At 40.8% G+C, this 20,085-nt stretch overlaps 1 protein-coding gene across 7 annotated transcripts in view; it reads right to left on the reverse strand.

Annotated features, from left to right (window-relative positions):
* Positions 1-20,085, reverse strand: part of USP4 (ubiquitin specific peptidase 4) — a 48,248-nt gene that overhangs the window by 15,532 nt on the left and 12,631 nt on the right. For 4 of the 7 annotated variants that reach the window (XR_012624719.1, XR_012624720.1, XM_074836285.1 and 1 more), the window contains exons 7-13: positions 17,279-17,422; positions 16,519-16,636; positions 13,724-13,897; positions 11,712-11,870; positions 9,189-9,413; positions 6,533-6,616; positions 5,676-5,770 (exon numbers count right to left, since the gene is read on the reverse strand). Coding sequence is in view for 3 of the 7 variants with exons in the window: in XM_074836285.1 (XP_074692386.1) it covers positions 5,676-5,770; positions 6,533-6,616; positions 9,189-9,413; positions 11,712-11,870; positions 13,724-13,897; positions 16,519-16,636; positions 17,279-17,422 (999 nt within the window). In the remaining 4 variants the exon portion in view is untranslated. Of the gene's footprint in view, positions 1-5,675; positions 5,771-6,532; positions 6,617-9,188; positions 9,414-11,711; positions 11,871-13,723; positions 13,898-16,518; positions 16,637-17,278; positions 17,423-20,085 lie in introns of those variants that run through there. The other 3 variants (XM_074836286.1, XM_074836290.1, XM_074836289.1) reach the window with 3 other exon arrangements.

Raw genomic sequence — 20,085 nt, forward strand, 5'->3', positions numbered from 1 at the left:
GTTAGCATGATTTATTGAATCTTTTTTAGGTGGTTATTTATTTCAATCGCGAATTTTGGGTGAAAACACTGTCACTGTAAAACATTATACAGCTATACTTTCTAATGAAAGAAGGCAGCTGTTCCCCTGCATTAATCGATACAAAGATAGTCTTTCAGAAACAGAAGAGAAATGCATTACTCAGTGTAGCTAGTGATACACCCTACAACTACATCACCAGCCAGCATAAGAGGATCTTTTCCAAGCTATGCAGGCATACAGAGCCATCTTTCAAGTGGTAAGAAGCAAGTCTTTTCTTGTCACTTCTCTAAAGAATTGGCCTTAATTTAAAACCAAAAGAACAGAATTCTTTTTACTGGGCGCTCAAGTCTTCTTCATTGACTTTGTGGAAACAAAATGTTTCTCTACTATACATTATTTCAATTACACGTTTTTAGTTTCAAGTGGAAGTAAGTTTGTCCTTTAAAGGTACAAGGTTCTGAAAATCTGAAGATTTTTTTTAAATATTTTTTATGCCTCCATTTAATAAACAGTGGGATATTTGTTTCTAACCTAAGAAGGTAAGTAAGTTGCTGAGATATCAGAAACTCCTGAATTTACCAGCAGCAATCTGAACATACAAACACCAGGGTGCCACATTCTCCAGCCATGCACCAAACAGCATCTTCAGGAAGGCAGCAAGCCCTGACCTGTCACGTTACTGTTGATAACTGCTGCCAGAAATGTAACAGCTTGAGGAGCACTTGAGAAATTTCTGTATAATCCACCCCTGCTCCGCTCTTGAGGCGCTTCCACGCGGACCCTGGGACAGCAGTGTGCAGAGCAACACGGCACTCCAGGCCGGACAAGAGGATGGTTGTTTTAACACTGCCCTGCATCCTGACCCAGGTTATCGTCTAGTTCCACAGTTACACCAACTCAGCTAAGGTGCAGGAACTGCCAAGTGTTACTCAACCAGTACTTAGGATAAACATAAGCTATGTTTTCATGTCAAAAACATAAAAAGCAGGGAATTTTAGGAATGCTGAACCAGTTAAGGTAGAAGGAACAAGTTAACCAGAGAACACAGGAGGGATGAACGGACTGCTCCTGCTCTGGTTTTGGAGAAGCCCACATAGAAAGTGTACACTACAGTGCCTGGGTCCAGCCCCAAGGTGGGGAGCAGTAGTAGGTGCAAGTCAGAGCAGTGTTTGCTTCTCATTAAAAAAGAACAAGCAGGCAACGGAAGAGAAGTCTCAGAACTGAAGGAAAATGTACAAGGGCCAGTGTGACAGCTAAAAGTGCCAGGGTGGGGTTCTGTGCAGGAGTCCTCTCCAGCAGGTATAAAATCATCCTTTCTGCAAGAAAGAGAAGGCAGAGATGCACCTCCATGGCTACAAGTACATTCCCCAATGCAAAATTACTTTTGAAGCCAGCAGGACAAAAATATTCACGTTACCTTGTAAGTTACGCAGATTTTTAGCAATGATGTACCAAGTCCAAAGAGACAATATCACCCCTCAAAAAGCAACTCAGATAATTCTCAGTCTTAAAAACATTTAGGTTTAGAAAGCCTGAAAACACTTATACAAGACAGTTTCAACTTACAGAAAAAAGCTTTAATTCACAGAGATCTCAAGGATTCCTCAGACCATGGACTAAATACAAAGACAAATTAAAAACATTTCCTGCAAGGATAAACTAAAGAAAATCGTAATTTCTTAGAAACATACTAGAAACACGTAACACATGGAGTAACATGAAAAAACAAAATAAAAAAAAAAAGCCTTCAGCATACCCTTTATGTTGTTAGTTTGCAAGAGCCCAATGAACCAAAAACCTAACATAGCTAATCTTAAATCCTACCGAGTCCTTTCAGTGACAATTTTCAAAGCTTCTACCAGTGCCGCTATACTTTCACAGTCTGCTCACCCCAGGCTCTACAAGCAAGTAACACCAAAAGGGTACAAATTCCTGAAGAATCACTCAAACCCACAGTTCAGAAATCCCAAGCTGAAGACCACCCTGATCACTCTCCCCTTGTACCAGCCCTAACACAAAACTGATGTACTGTCAATCCCTTCTTTCACAACTGCTGGATGGGTGTTACTAGATGGAAACAGAGTGGAATTTAAGAACATTCACAGTTCTATTGCCATTTCTTGAATGATTTAATTAAATCTTAGAATATTTAAGTGCAGACTTTTTATAACCAGACAAGGTAAGCAGATTGTCAACAATAAAAGTAATTACACATTTGTCTTTAAATAAAAAGTCTTGCTCTTTATGGACAAGTGCTTCTCTGTCACGTTTTTGAGACAAGACTCCCTTTCAATAAAAGAATGCTGGTTTTTAGCTGTAGGTTAGAATATTATTTACATTTCTTTTCCCTGATCAGGGGGCTGGAGCACTTCCCCTGTGAGGACAGGCTGAGAGAGTTGGGGTGGTTCAGCCTGGAGAAGGGAAGGCTCCAGGTAATACAGGGGTACTTTGGAAAATGGACAATAATCATAACATAGAATAAAATGACTAACAAGGTTAAAAGCCAGGAGACTGTATGTTTAACTAAAGAATTACTGAGCTTTGAAAACGGAGACTGAGGCCCAAGGACAGGAAGAACGAAAACCATGGCAACGAAAGATAAAAGGCGATTTATTACCCCAATGACTAAGCCGAGGCCGAAGGACGTGCAACATCTCTTAGGTAAGGGGGCTAACAAGCAGGACAACCAGAAGAAACAGGTTTTATGGTCTGAAAATGTTGTAATTGGAGAAAGGGGAAAAGTTGACAGCAAGCAAGACTGCCAGCCTTCCTCCAGAAGACCCCCGAAGACGACTACCAGGAAGCAACACGCAGGCGCAAAGATGACATAAACATTCCAGAACTGCTGACACAAGCCTTTTGAACTAAACCCCACCTTAGTTATGTATATGTATGTTTGTATTGTGTAACCCTATGAATATGTATAAGGTACCTGCATTTAAGATGTAACCTAAGAAGCTTGGGTGTGCACTATAGGCGGAGCGATCCCCCATGCACCCAGCACTGCAATAAAGAATCCCTGCTTTCTAAAACTTTAAACTAAGTCTTAGAGAGTGTATTTCAACCAGCTTTTTCAGTATCACAGGGAGACCTTAGAGTGGCCTCCCAGTACTTAAAGGGGTTACAGGAAAGGTGGGGAGGGACTCTTTATCGAGGTGTGTAGGGATAGGATGAGGGGTAACAGTTTTAAACCGAAAGAGGGTAGATTTAGATTAGATAGAAGGAAGAAATTCTTTACTGTGAGAGCCCCTGGCACAGGTTGCCCAGAGAAGCTGTGGCTGCCCCGACCCTGGAAGGGTTCAAGGCCAGGTTGGACGGGGCTTTGAGCAACCTGGGCTAGTGGAAGGTGTCCCTGCCCAGGGCAGGGGGGTTGAGACAAGATGAGCTTTAAGGTCCCTTCCAACCCAAACCATTCTATGATTCTGTGATTTGTGGCAGCATCACCCATTAAAGGGAGTTCCTATGAACATCCTCCTCCTAATTCTTGCCCTGGTGCCTGGCTGATTGCTCTTGCCCCACAGTGCCAAAAACATCTTAGAGGGTTTACACAGAAAAACAGGATTAGCAAAACTTCCTCCTGCTACCTCTCCTCTTCCTTGGAGGGTTATTTTTAATCCAGGTCAGTTCACTCACTATGACTATGACTCACAGGATCACCTCATTTACAGCTGCACCTGCACACAAAAGGAGGTGGTGACTGCACAGGGAAATACTCATGAAGCTGCAGCTGAGCTAATGCTTCCCCCCACCCCGGAGCAGAGCTAATTCAGACACAGTTGTTTTCTGTGGAGGAATGGAGGGATATGCTACATGTTATGCCTGTAGGAAAGTGAGCTATTTTTGTCATTACCACTGTAATATCACACTTCTTGTTTTTTCAATGTTTCACTGGTTTTGGAGACAGATTTACTTACAATCTTGATATAGAAATGTTAAGAAGTTAAGCACATAACTAAAGAATGGTTAGCTATAGTAGACCTGAGAGTTGTCTGTTTAAGCTAAGGCATTTTGAGCTGTGGGAACAAGGCATTTTTGAACTGTGAGAACAAAGAAACAAGTACACATAAAGAAAGATAGAGGCCCCAAGGACAGAGGATATAGCACCATGGTGACAGAAGATAAATGGGCATTTTATGACCCAATGGAATGGGTCTGGGCCCCTGGCACCCAGAGATAGAGGACATTTATGACCCAAAAGGATGACTCCCAACCCAAGGATACGCAACACATTTCAGACATGGGACCCAAAAGGATGACTCCCAAGGATGCGCATCACATATCAAACATAGGAACCAAAAGGATGACTCCCGACCCAAGGATGTGCATCGTATCACATTTCAGATAAGGCGGAAGAAACTGTTGACACAAAGCTTTAGAACTAATTACACTTTTGTTATAAATATGTATGTTTGTGTTGTGAAACTTCATGAATATGTATAAGATACCTGCATTTAAGTCGTAAATTCACCGGCTCGGGTGTGCACGCTAGGTGGAGAGATCCCCCATGCCCCCAGTGCTGCAATAAAGAATGCCTGCTTTCTAACACTCTGACTTTAAGTCTTAGAGAGTTTTTCTTCGACTGGCTTTTTCAGTATCAATCTAACACTTTACAGTACCTTCACAAAACAGATTTCAAAGAAGTCAGATGTCCTTCCTAGGTATCCTAACTGGCCACAACTTTAGCTGCAACTGAAGAAAAAACCAACACGACAAGAACTTTCAGAAAACCTCAGACATAGCATCTCAGCAACGAGGTGACAACAGACAGCATGACAGAATAGCACCAAGCAGTATGTCACAGCATCCCACTCTGTGAAAGGTACACACTGCACCAGAGCATATTAGTGCAGGACTTCATACTGGCGCAACAATTTAATGGAACTGCACTGGAACATTCTCACGTGAGGAAGACTGGACTTGTGATGAAGGGCTAGATTTGACTTCACAAGCCCCAGGTTCAATGGCAAGCATCAAAGTCCACTGTGCACTTCATGTGCAATATCTTTCATTTTTCCAGCTGCAACAGTGGAATGCTACTTTTGCGCTCCTCACCAGATTTCACAGATGACTGGAGACATCTCATTCATCACACATACGTAAAACATCAAGCACAACCAAATCCTCAGCTTCACTGAAGTCACTCTAAGCACCAGTCAAGAATTTATCAAGAACCTCCAGTCATGGTTAGCTGGGTGCTGTAACAACTACGTTGGGTGTTAGGAGAGGCAGAGTACAACAGCTTAGACTTCATGCTATCCTAGTAACAGCCCCAGGGCTTTTGGCTGATTTGAAGCGTAAGAACAGTAAGCTTGAGCTTGCCTAAAAGTGTCAGTGAAAGTGTAACTGTAAGCCATAGATTATCATCTCTGAAATGGGCTTGTAGAAGTTTCCAAACTGCAGAACACAGACCAAACAAAGAGTTCATTATCACCCAGGGCCACGACTTCCTTCATATTAGGAAAACACCTACTAAACACTGCACATGCTGATCCGCTGCTACAAGTACTGCATTACTACTAAGTCATGCAAAAGGTCTATAGGAAAGCTTAAGTTTTCAGAGGGGAAAAATAAAAAAAATTGGGGTTTAGATCCTGAAACCAAAGCAAATGTTTTGTAGCATTCTTCACATCACAGCATCTTCCCACTTTACTCACACAAAGATGTCGTCTTTTGGCATGATATGATTTAAACCTTCATCCATTTGGAAGATTTTGTGAAATCGATGATTATACACGTCTGTCACCACCATCTAGAACAGCAAGTGATATTTGCAAAGAGATTATAATAAAAGCTTACATAAATTTAGGCAAACTAACTTTAAATTCAAGAAACAGTTTATTCCTATTCTTTACCACAATTTTCAGCACACCAGCACCATCGCTGTTTTCTATAACAGCACAGCAGCTAATCAGCTGTATTTGTTAAGATGGATCAGAAAGACAATGCAAATAACAGACTGATTTTACAGAGGTACTGAGGAGATGCAATTCCAACAGCTGCATGTCAGCCTGGTGGAAACAACAGCACAGACCCCAAAATCAAAGTAGCAACAGGCTAGGATTTCAGGCATGGATCATTCACATCTATAGTTAACTGAAATAAGTTGAAGTGCTGCACTGACATCCTGAAAATACCTCACCAACTACAAATCCATTCCCTCTGGAAAAGCTCACCTGATCCCTTTGTTATTAAAAGAATGTCCAAGAAGAGGTGGACCCAGAACAGACATTGAACATTTCTGAGTACTAAGAAACTACACTATCAGAAATGTTGGGGTGTGGCCTAGCTTTCTGCCCCTTCTCTTAAACCTTTCTACTGCAATGGAAGTATCAGAATAAACACCGATTGTTTCATGCACATTTTTACTTTACAATCAACAGCATTCAAACTTGTTAGGGTTTTGTCACTCTTCCATTAAGTTCAGCTTATCACCCATCTAAAAGCTAAGCCACCAAAATGCTTCAACAAGAACAAATGTTTATGAAAATTACTGCACTACATTTTTGCTTACGTTTTCTGCAGGAACACCAGAGAGTTTGGAGAGCGATTCACACAGATCCGAGATGGCCCCCATCATTGGCACCACAACCCGGTACTTGAAACAAAGATAACATCATGGTTACACCAGGTAAAATAAACCCATGCAAGGCAGAGTGCAAGAAAATGGAAACAAAGCCATGAATTTATAGGAGTTCTGCTGAAGTTAAGGTCATAGCCACACACTTTAAGGTCTTCTGTATCTCAGCTCTACCTTACAAAGCAAGGATTTGGAGGGAATGAACAAGCCTTAAACAGCTGGGTTTTCTGCTTTGGTGAGGCTCAGCAGTAGTAAAACACCCCCCCACCTCCAAACAAACGAACCCTCCTGAGCAGATCAGACCACTTAAACCTTCACTTGATGGTCAATGTCATCAATACAGGTTGCAGTTTATTTCTTTTAAGAGTTCTGTTCTGGACATACCCTCAGACAAACAAATCCCCAAAGCTCTCCCTGAACAGGACGCACCAGGCATTATACTGCACTGGGGCTGGCTGGGAGGGAGTGACTTTCCTTATAGCACCCTGTAAGGTGTCGCATTTTGGATCTATGGCTAAAATGGTGTCAATATCACACTGATGTTTTAGTGCTTGTGCAGCATCAAGGCTTTCTCTTCATCACTACCCTGTCCCCTCAGCAGACAGGCTGGGAGTGGGCAAGAAGCTGGGAGTTCAGCTGTCCTGAACTGCCCAAAAGGGCTATTCCATACTATATAATGTGATGCTTGGCAACAAAAATTGTGGTAGAGAAAGAAAGGATGTTTTTGGCTTCCAGGGTTATTGCTCAGAGACTGGCTGTGTTCTGGTCTCCTCACGGGAGGTGGCAAGTGATGTCCTTTGCACCACTTGTGTCATTGTCCCCACCACCCAACTCTTCCTTCACCTATTAAACCATCCTTATCTCAATCCATGGGTTTTCTTGCTTTTGTTCTTTCTATTCTCTCCCCATTCCCACCGGGCAGGGGGAAGTGAGCAAGAGGCCATGTGGGTGCTTAGCTGCTGGCCTGGGTCAATGCACCACAATGCACAATCAAACCTTTCACTCTCCAAAGCAAAAGTATCTTGTAAATTAGTGTGAATGCTCTACCTCAGATGTTAAACATCTAATAACCCATTGATTCCACTTCCAGTGCTCTGAACACTTCCCTGAAGACAGATCTGTGAGCTTTTAACATGGCTAAGCAATGTTCTGCAAGCAGGAATGTGCATGGATGTAAGAATACAGTGCACCAGAACACAAGCACCTACAATTTGATTTAACCAAGCACCCTTCCTCCATCAATAGATCAGTACCATACGTTTTAAAGAAGAATTCAAAGGCACAGTGGTAGTTATCGATAGGCACACATTCATTAAAAATTAGGTGGAATGCACCTGCCTTGACTAAAAGGAGTTATGTATCAATATTCACTGGGATCTTCTCAGTTACACTATCCATCTGTACATTCCACTGTGGCCATCAGAGGCTTTTGGTTCCCTTTCTCTTAGCACAATCCACATGGCAGAGACACAATTTCTCCTTGTGTCACGCACCAGAGGGGAGTAGTGGTGCACAACTAGCTTCTCAATGGAAAGATCACAAAATGCAAAGAATTGCTCACAAGGAGACTGAAGGTGGGATGTGGAACATGCATGTGGCCAACTCATCTACAAGAGCTCCAAGTAGTGGAAGTTGTGTTAATCTTGATTTTTCAAAGCAGAAGAATTTATCCTTTCAGTCCCTATGGTACTGGTAGTCTTGCTTTTTTTCCTTAATGAATCCCTTCTCTGTTCTTACCCTTTATAAAGTTTTGGTGATAAGTGCAGCTGTCTTTGATTTCACAGTTGTACAAAAAGCAAGATGAAAATTTACTGTCAATTGAGCATACATCTCCACTGTACCTACCACCCCCCTCAAACTAACAGTGCGTATACAAAGCACAAGTTTTATCACTTGCAGTTACAGTCCACAACACATGCAAATGCTGCCAATCAGTGCCTCCAAAACTGTTTTGCTTTCTCCTTTGGTAGAGGCCCATCTGCCATCAGGGCATCTAGTCACTCTGCCTGGGCCTCCCAAACCTTATGTTTTCACATGTCTGGCAAGCACACAGTTACGTTAGGTATGTGTGTGTCCACCCACAGACCCCTTTGAAAAAAGAAAAAAAAAAAAGGCAAATAAAGAAATCAGTCTACCTTGGAATTGAGCAAGCTTTAAAAGCAATAGAGTAATTTTTCTTCTTTTTTTTTTTTTCCAAGAGGGACTGTTTTTCATTTCTGTTTGACATTCAGAGGCCTTGCCCATTTAGGCAAGTTTCACCTTTACATTTTCCAAGGTAACACAAGGTAAATATGCCAACACAAACACATTTCTGCTTTCAGGGAGCACTACATCACACACAGGTAATATCACAGAAACAGGTAAGCCATTTCCAGCTGACCCATGACCCTAGTCTCACAGACTGAGATTTTACAAAGCCACTTGATTTGACATGTTCAATTCCCACTTTTTACATTAAAAAAAACCTCATCCTACCTCACTCAAAAGTGGACATCAATGTCCTTTAGATTACTTAAAAAAATCTCAACTTTAAAACCTAAGAGAAAAACTCAGATGACTTAAAGAAATTTGTGGCTTCAACATGCCTCACCTGGACAGGTCTATGCTGTGGGTCTGCATATACCAGGGTAACTTCCATGAGACGATCTCTCCTCAAGGGCAGTGGAAGCGTTAAGTAACAGAAGGGATCAAAGGTCACAGAAACTTTGGAGCATTTGGGACAAACAAGGGTAGATTTGAAAAGACCATGAAAAATATCCACAATGATAGAATCATTCCTCAGCCTATGATTCTCCCAGGCCTCTTTTGCCACCTCCTATAAAAAGAAAAGAAAAAAAAAAAAAGACTAAAAGTTGTTTCTCACAAACATTTCCATAGCATGGCAAGCATAGGAATCAAAGAAAATGCAAAAAATTGATACTGAGGGGTAAGTTTCACAGAAAGGGGGTGGTCTACCAGTATGTCCAGCATAACACGCTTGAATTTTTTTCTCAGTGAAACTAAGGCCTTGTGCCAAGTCAAACATAACACATCTAGTTTAGCTGAGTCACTTGGTCAGGTGCACACAATGCCAGAAGCATGAATGGAGCCGAGGGGACACTGACAGGGTTACACGCTGCTCTTCAGGACAGAAAGCTGCTAACAAGATACGCTCCACACTGCTCCATGAGGAATGGACTGCTGCCCTCTGCTTTTGAAAGAGAACTGCAGTTACAGCTTCTGAGAAAAAAAGTAGAGTTTCTTCTTCTTGATAAATGATGGTCCATGTCTCAGAAAGAAAGTATAAAAGGAGAAAAATTACAATCCCTTGAAGATTTTCACAATACAACTTATAATCTCACCTAAGAGCATCTAATAACTGGCATTTGTCTATTCAATGCAATCAGAGGCTCTTCTTAGCATGATACTTTGGTTTATGGTACAATACCATATATTTTTTTATATATACGTATCCCAAGTGAAATAAGTGCCATAGATACACACACACTGCAATGCTACTGTCATTAACCATGATGCTGAGATGGGAACAGAGTGATAAGCTCCAACAACTGCAGTGATATGAATGCCAGGCAGAAACACGTGTACACCTCCTTTATCAGGGGGAGGGAAGTACCTAAATAAATTGAAAGTATGCTGGGCATCCTTCCCATCCCACAGTTATCAGCACTTTTTGGAGGGGAAAAAAAAGATTAAATATACTACTTCTTGTGGTGTTGCCACATGCACTGTATTACGCAATACAAGGCAAAAGACATAAAATTATTGCCAGTTAAGAGGAAAAACAACCAGTCACATACACTTCCTAAAAATAGTTATTGCATCTGGCTTTTAGAGGCTCCTAAAGCATTTTTCCACCTAATATATTTATGCTGGACCCTGCATTTGTCAGTATGTTGCAGCAGTTGGTACTGTGACAAGAGGTAAAAGCCTGATCAGGAGAGTGTGAGCTCACTTAGGGAAATGCATTTCACTATTATGTGTCTCATTTTAACGCAAGCATGGTGTTTGCCAGCTTCAGAGGAACAAAGAAGTGTCTGTAAGGGGCTCGCATATCAGTGTTGACTGGAAAACAGAGGATTGAGAAAAGGCAGGAAAAAAAAAATGAACAGAAGAGACTTTTCAGGCCTTCGTCAGGAAAACAGCATAAGAGAATTACTTTTCTCTATTTAGATAGAGTGGGTAACTGGAGGCCAAAGGTGTTTACTTCACAATTCAAATTTTGATTAAGTAAAATATAAAGTTGCTTTAATATCAGTGTACCCACTTCCATGGCACCAGAAAGGAGAAAAATCAAGTTAAGCCTCTTAAGGAGATGCAGGTAGTTGACCAAACACTAGGAATTCATCAAGATCCATGGTTGTACCAAGTCACTTATACCTTGATTCTCTCCTCATCTTCACCAGTGCTTCCATGCACCCTACTCAGCCTTGTTTTAAATCTAGCTCATGGATCACATTTGTCTAGAGGCCATGAGGGAGCACACATGACAAGTCCGGCCTAAAGGCTCATTTCATTTGACACTCTGCTGTCTCCCAGTGGGACACCAGAATGGCTGCTTACAACCCCATGCCCAGGGTGTATGTCCAGACCTTATCTGAGGGGCACCCTGGCACCTCCACATGAGAATGCTCCCAGTCCCACCCAAGTCCACATGCAAATATGATGGCCTGTACAGTAAGCACTCTCCTCAAACCAAAGCTAAAAGCTGCTGCTCAATCTATCTGGAGGAAGAAGGTGAGCCTGAGTAGTCAGGAGGAAAGGTTATGGTAGCAATTACAGCCTACTTTTAGGCAGCTGTTATGTCACAAGATCAACTTCCTCCCTCTCCACTGCAGAACCACATCAGTATTGTATCTAAAGAGCATCTTCCTGCACGCCAGTACAAGAACAGACATCCTGCTGTAAAGCAAAGCAACAGCAATGCACTGCAAGGTGCCATGAAGAGTCAGCCAGGCCAAAAAGCACAATACCGTTCTCCCCTCCCAGGTACACTGCTTTGCAGGGAGGATGTTTGTGTGGCCTGTAAGCACAAAGGCCAGGAAGCATCACAAAACCCAGTTAAAACTCCCTCAGAAGCACTACCTGCCCTACCCTCAAGTAAAGGGCACCATACCGAATCAGGTCTGCCATTGGCATCCTTCAGCTCCAAGTAGGGCTTCTTCTTCACTCTGTTCAAATCCTCATGCAAGCCATCTAAAAGAAAAGCCAAGAGCTCCTGCGAGTCTTGCTGCTGGTATCCTGAAAATTGAGGAGCAAATCGGCCAACCTGTGTCTGAAACACAAAGGCAAGAGTCAGAGGCAGATGAATATTACCTATGCGTAAAGGACAGGAACAAAAACACTCACGTCATGGCTTTTGCAGAGATCAACTCCATGTTAGCAGTAGAGCACAGTGAACTGGATGCTAATGCAGTAAGGGTGCCAGAATAATTTTCCCAATTATCTTTATTTTTTTTCCCCTAGCATTGAGAGGGAAGAATGCATTTAGTGCTGTGATGCTAGAATCAATTATTAATTTAGGAACCTGTAAACAACCAATACACAAAACCTATCTGCCTGATGCATTTTGTACTTCAATTTCTCTTTCAGAAGTCTCCAGTTCCCACAATGCAGACTTGCTATAAAGGTAGCATCTTGAAGCAGGTGGACTACAAGACTGAAAAAGTTTGCAGAAGATACTTATGAACTAACAAAACTGGCTTGAAACTAAGATTGAAATCCTCGCCACAGTAATCTCTAGCTACTCTGAACATTGTGATATGAAGCTAAAAAACATAACAGCCCGAGTTAGTGAGAGCCAAAACCAGCACATCCATATACAGCCCTTTATTTCATAAGCACTATCCCACAACACTGCCATTTAGTGTTCTTGCTTCTAAAAAAAAAAAAAACAAAACACACAAACAAAACAATAGAAAGGGGTCCTACAGGAAAACTAACAATTAGCTGAAGGAGTGGTCAGTCCTAGTGACCATCACTAGTTCTCATAAACACAAAGAGTCCAACAGACTTGCAGAATTATGCTTAGCACATTTTAACTACTTAAGATGACAACTGCAAGGGAGCCCAAACTGAAGGGCTGTTTATATTATAGTGAACACTGTCACTAAATCAGCAACAATTATTAGAAAAATCATAAGGGATACTGTACTAGGAAATAAAGAGTAATTCCTGTTCCAGTCTTAAACAAGAACAGCCCACATTAAGAAACTTTTATTGATGTTCACTACAGATTCACATATCTCCTCTAAACAGAAGTTTACAGAACAACTGTGAATAGTGGTGGATGATGTGCCAGCAACTCCAAGACACAGAAATTAAACATCTTGTTTCAGAACTACCTGTACAGAGGACAGATTTCTGTAGTCCATAAGACTTTTGTTCCAGGTCTCAAAACCATATATCCTCAACTTCAAGACTGTACCATGCAAAACGTAAACAGCAACAGGATGCACATTTACATTAGTATCAGGTAATTGCTCATTTGGGATCATGTTCTTCCTCAGCGTACTGAGACTGCACTATAGAAGCAAACTCTTACTGTTCCTTGGATGCTTTAATTACCTTGGTTCTGCAGCAGAGCATCTTTCCATGATATTTAAAACAAAAGACATAGTTACAATTTTTCTAGGGGTTCATATACAACTGCTACACTGCAGTATTTCAGCTAAAAGCAGCTCTTCACACTGAAGCACTGGGAACATTACCTCAACAAATAACGTTATAGACAAGGGGATGCATTTTGCTCTCCACTTTGTAATTTCATTTTTAAAATTTATAACTTGCACACCTTTTCTCACTGATTAAAGTTCACAGCTGGCAAATCGCATGACCTAGTTTTGTAGCAAAGATCATTTTGATGCATCTGTAAACAGCTCGCAGGCTGAAAAGTCATTTATTAAGTAAGGCATTTAACATTAAAGAGCAGTAACCAATTCTGGGGTATGACACTACTCACTGACAAGTTCCTCCCTGTACCCTGAAAAGCATTTACATAAAATGTGAAAAAACACTGAAGCAAGTCTGTCATTCCTGCTTTCATAACACCAAAATATGTGGAAGGCATATTAGCTTTCACTGTTTCTTCTGTCAAAGAGCTATGCTACAAGAACATGGAGTACTTACTTTAAACATACGTGGGGCCACGTGAGACTGCCTCCCAGACCAAATCTGTTTAATGAGCTCTGCATAGGCTTCTGCAATTTCTCCTCTCATCCCCAGTGGATTGTTCTGATTTATTTCAGCTTCATATTTATCTTCCAGGAAATAGTCAGTCAGAGGAGGGGTATTGCTCAGACACTGAAAAAGCATTAAAAAAAAATGAATTTATTGCACAGAAAAGTAAATCTGTGCAAAAATGAAATAACAAACCAGCTTTTACATCAGAACATGTACTAAGCTATTAACAAAACTGGTGAGACTGAATTTGAGTACATATTTAGTTAAAAAAAAAAATCTATTGGGAGGGTAAGACTAACAGCTTATTTCTGAAACATGGTTTCTCTTTGCAGATGCTACACTGACTTCTATGCAATGAATTTGCTTTGTAAGCCTCCCCTCTGAAGCAGTTTCTACCGGTGTATCTAGCTTAAGGCATAAGGCTCACTGGTCTGCAGCTCCTTGGTTCTCCTTCAGAAATTTCTTTAAAACTGACATCACATTTGTCACCTTCCATTCCTTTGGTGCAGAATAATTTTAAGTATTCATTTAAAGTTACTGTATTTAATAGTTCAGCAAAGCAAAGAGCAAGCAACCTTCTTAAAAAAAAAAAAACTACCAAACACAGACTTTTGGAAGGAAGATATCTGTTCTTGGTATTATGTCCTTCCACATTTTGTTAATTTGTTCTGTAACTTCCACTGACACTTCAATTTGAGAAGAGTCTCTTGGTGTAATGCTGAAATCTGACACAAAACCAAGCCTACAAGTGCCAGAAGATTAAAGTTTACAATCACAGTGCTGCCAATACTCACCAAATCCTACAATTAATGTATGTTGACCTGTTTTGCCACATGTTACTGAGGTGGTAGGGTAGGCTACCTTACTGGAGTATTACATAGAAATCTGCACAGAACAGGTCAGGAAGGTCTTTAGCGATGTCACCTTAATGTTCTCAAGTCTACATCCCATATCCACTCTATAACCTTGAAATCCTAATATAAGCAACATAGAGAGCAAGAGGTCCTTGTTCATCCTTGAGGTGAAACACAAGCTTTACTTTGTCCTCCAAAGAACCACATGCCATTAAAAAAATCCCCATCAAAAATCTAGCAAAGTTTAAAGGCAGAAAGGATCCTCCTACCTATCTACTCTCCTATCTCCATACTTACCATCAGTGTATGGTAATGATTTAATACATCCTGGGGAATCACCGTAAATCTCAGAACACAAGTAAAACTAGTACAGGAAGTAGTTTCCCTAATTCAATAAAAGACTCAAAGCTTATAGCAGGAAGTGACACTCAGATAAGTAAGGCAAGACTTGGATATGTGAATAAAAACAGAGCCATGTCTGAGATTATGATCAAAACTACCAGGACATCAAGGCACTGTAATATCAATAAAATATTAAACTGGGCTCTTTCTGAATGCCTGAAATCTCAGGACCCACAGCTGATGCCTGTACAGTGCTTCACCAACTAGGTGTAGGGACACAGATCTCCCAGCACAGTGATCCATGGCAATCTGGAGAGAATCAGGGAAGTGTAGTCCTGCCCTTTAGCCAACCCCACTTTCACTGCCTTTATGCGTACCTTGTGGAATTTATTTCCTGTCAATTTTTTTTAGTTCCAATGCCTGGGTGTTAGTGTCTTTCTCCAGGCAAATGACAATAAAGTGCTTACAGACTGCTACCATTTGACACCAGTTTCTCACTGGAAGACTTGCTGACAAAGTTCCAAGAACTCCCAAAAACTAAAGCAGAAATCTGCAGTTGAAAGACTGATGTCTAGAAAATTAAATGGAAAATACAAGAAAGAAAGTAATCAGCCCTTAACATTACTAGCTTGCGTGCAAAAATAAGATTGAAATATGTTTGGATTAAGTTACTTTCATAATCAAAATTAACTTAAAAAGTTGTCTCTGAGCTATAAAGTTCAATAAAACATGATGCGGTTTAAGGTTACCATGATACAACTGCAAAAAGTCCTGCCAAACAAAAAGGCGAGGCAGTCCCGAATACCACACATATAATGCGTTATAGTTATTTTAAGACCTGTTCTAGCTTTCAAAGCTACCACACTGACAGACGTCATTACATAGCACTTGTGCCACACTAGGAGTTTGCCCATTGCAATCAAAGTTGATATAAGTTGGCTCATATTTAATTTGAATTCCTTAGCAAACAACTATCCCTAACGAGTTTCTGAGGTTTTTTGCAATGAACCAAGTAAATCTAAGAGATTTAAGTTAAATAAGTATACTAATAATGATTAGCTTTGCATAACCTGTAGTGGTTATGCAACCTTACCACCCCATACAATCACCCTGAACCCTTCCTATGGCTTTTCACACTCTTAATTTTTCAAGAGTCTTTAAACACAGACCCCAGAACTGTGTGCCTGGTCATGTGGCTTATGCTGCACACACAACGTTCTCCATATCAGCCCATTTTTGTCTGAGCACAGCATTAGAACCTTACGTTAGTTAGGCATCTGTTTAGTACGACTTCCCCCAGAGCCTTTTCAGAAGCCACGTATTTCAGATCCAGTCCTTCATACTGTACTATGTTGCATAGCACTAAAATGCTACGCGTAAGCCAAACTAAATATGAACTGATTTTTTAGTTGGTTGGGGGTTGGTTTGTGTTTTTTTTTCCATTCCAAGTGCAGTATCCTCATTGAATCACATTAAAACATGCTTTTCTTTCCACAGATTTTAATCCACAATCTCTGCGAGACTGCTCTTTTATTTAGTTCTTACCTGTAATGCAGAATTCATGAAGCAGGTATTTCCAAGGTTACTGAGTCCACAGAGTCCAGGCTGTGACAGAGAAGCACTGTCCCTGCAGTTGTAGGAGTTACAGACAAATCCAGAACCTCTGAAAGAAAGACAACACAGTGAAGTCCACAATGAGTTTACTGATTCTCAACGCTGTTTAAGAGTCACATCAAATACAAGTCAAAAAACTGTTTAATTAAATTGTTTAACCAGCCTTCATGTTTCTGCTGCTTCATAGTGGCTAATATTGAATACCAGGAACGTGCAGTATATGTGCTAACTCTGGAAACATTAATTGTTACACAGTCTATTATTAATTTATGGCTCATAACACATTACTTTTCTCTGTCTACAAGTACACAGCACACTATCCTAATGCAGCAAGAGTCTATGTGATATATTTAAGAGCTAATAAAAAAAATTATGATCTCTACCTGGAAAGGCTTCTACCACACTGGCAGATAGAGGAAATAATATAATCCCTTCCCTCATATCCCAAATCGCATCAAAATCAGGCAATGCCCTAGTAGTTAGTAAGCTCTGGAACATGCGCTATTTTGCAAGTGAGCAAGGAATAGCAGAATGTAGTGGTTTCAAAAGCAAAGTTTGATAAACAGGTACACAAGAGTAGCGGAACTCCTCATAGGGCACCATCACACTCCTTTTCTATACAGGCAAGGATGCACAGAAGTATTCATTCACATGAAGGATGAAGAAACATAAAGAACATTCCTGCTCTTACCCCCTGCCCAGGTGGGAGCTGTTCAGTCCATAGGAGTTACTGCTATCACCGTTAGTAATAACAGAAGTGGCAGACACTGAGGAATAAGAACTTGCTGATGATTTTGAAGAGGTAGTAAAGTTTCTGCTAGTTGCAGTGCTTGATCTGGGAGAAAGGAAAAAGAAGTAGAAACAGTGCTACTACTTTTTTACCCCCAGCCCCACCTCCCACAAAACTCCAAGGACTTGACACATTACAGTTAGTTCCCCCACACAGAATTTACTGCTTTGATCTGTGTGATCACACTTCCAAACACGCGTCTGGAAGAGAAACATCAGACAGAAGCATCAGAAGCAGGAGAAACAATTTTTGCTTAAAGCAAAATCTGGGTCCCAGACTGAAACAAGTAAGCAATTTGGATGGCATGAGTGGCAAGGAAGCAAGCTTTAAGTTTATGAGTAAACCACCTTAAAACAAGCAAGCAAAAAAATCCCAATCTTAAAACCACAAAATATTTGCCTTGCATTAAAAAGCGACAAAGTCGGTCCTTCCCTACCTGAAACCCAGACTACCCACTCAAACAGAATGTTAATTAGTAAGAAGATAAGCAGGGTGAGCACAAAATAGTTTGTTACTGAGCCTAGATGATACAACTACATTGTTGGACAACTACAACTTGGAGGCAAGACACACAGCTATGTACATGTCACGTGCACAGCAATCCTTAGCATTTTGAGACTGGAGATATTGAGATGGATTTTAAAAGTTCATAAGCCTGAAGTTTATCTGATTGTAAATCCCAGGCTATTCCACACTACTACTCTTCTGGTCTGGAAAAGAACCAGAACAGTGTTACAAAAGACCAACAAGGCATTAAAATTCAACAGTGTTCTGTTCAACAGACAGCTTTGGCTCCATAAAAAAAGCAAAACCACAATGCAGTACTACATAAACAAGCTTAAAGAAACTATATTGATACTAATTAATTTCTCTATAGCAAGATCTAACTGGGAAATGGTCTATTCTCTCCATCTTTGCCTGAATAAACATGCAAAACTGAATGCAAAAAGGTGCAGGACACCAACAGCCACGCAACAGTGGCTAATACACCCAAAGCACAGCAGAGCACCAGCAGAGGACAGTGCCCTCAAGCTTTAGCTTGTTCTTGTGTCTCTTTTAATGTGGCCCTGATTCTCAAATGCTACAAACTAAAAATGCATATTCATAGCTCAGATGCTACTAAGAAAACAGTCTCGGAAAACCTCTAAGGGCAAAAACTAAAAAACAAAGAACAAGCCATAATGGCCAAGAGGAGGCAGAACAGCTGGGCAGCCTTACCAGTCTGGAAATATAATAGCAGTAAAATCAATACATAAGGAAACAAGTTATGACAGGAGCTTCCAGATGAAAATGCAAACCCCAAATGCAGTCTAAACCTGAAGCGTTCCAAAAACCAAAAACCACCAGCCAGCACAACCAAAAAGTATACTAGAAAGATGAGCAGATCTATCAAAATAACGAAGACAACCATTTCTGGGACAATACATGACCTTTTGGTCATTACATGTTAGAGGTGGAACTTCTCAAGACTACCTGGACACAAAGATAAGATAGATGAAAGAACAAGAGGGTCTAGACTAAACAATTATCAGACTCATGCTCCACATGCAGGAGTTTCAAGGATCACTAATAAAATAATTAAGCTAACAATAGCCTATAAACCCATTAAGAACACATTTTTAAAAATCCAAGGAAGTGAATTATCTAGAAGCAAAGAAGGGCAATCTAGAAAATGCTAGACTTGCAAAAGTACCATTTCTGCTTCACATGTCTGAACCCAGTGAGAGAACAGAATAAGACACTCAGAACATAATATGAAGAAAATCTAATAGGGAGAAAAGGAAGGATGACCTCTTAAGGGATTTCAAAATTTCCAATAGAAGCCAAAGTTCATTATCAGAGCCAGATGGCAACTGAAGAGTTCCAAGAAGTATTTCAATACTACCCTATGCACACAAAAAAAGCTAAGAACTATGGGGGAAGATAAAAAAATGGATCAGAAAGCAAAGATAAGAGACAAGTCACAGAGTGCACAAAGGTCTACCTACAAAGTCATCAAGGATCTTCAGTGAATTCCTGTTAGAAAATTGAGAAAGATCATGTAAGAAGTGAAACAATGAAAGAGAGGCCAACAGCTTTCCAAGTGTGGACAAAAAAAAAACAGAAATCAAATACACTTGGGAAGATAAAAATTCTAAGCACTCTCACATTTTACAAGTTACTCATCTATCTATAATAACTGAAGAAAGCCTGAGGATTTACTAAGGACAGCTGCTCCTCCTTATTTCACAAGATGGTCACAAAGGTAGCTATGATTCCAGGTAAAAGGCACAGAGAGAGCTAAGAAAAATGTTTTTCTCCAAAAGCTTCTCATTTTAAGCCCAGGAAACTACTGTTAATGACCCCACAATACTGTACGCTCCTGAGGAGACTGCCTCATTTGCACACAGAGGTGACAATAGAAGTCCTGGATGTCAAGCACTAATCCCCAATGCCCCAAAAAAGGTTTCTGTGGACTTTCACTGGTCAAAGCCACCTGCCCCCTCCACTGCTGTCTTACATGGTATGTGACTTCAGCTCCCTTGGAAATGGAGGCCCCATCACCTTGCTCTGAAGTAAGAGATAAACATTATTCCTTCTTTGAAGTTCATGACTTAGAACCTTCCAAAATGTTCTGGGCTACTCAGTGGGTTACCACTGAAGCTACTCTCAGTTTGCTCTTTGTAGGCACAACAGACACTGGACTGGAAGGTGCCAAGCTCCTGCAG

This window comes from Strix aluco, chromosome 11 (genome assembly GCF_031877795.1).
Source record: "Strix aluco isolate bStrAlu1 chromosome 11, bStrAlu1.hap1, whole genome shotgun sequence".
Taxonomy (NCBI): Eukaryota; Metazoa; Chordata; class Aves; order Strigiformes; family Strigidae; genus Strix; species Strix aluco.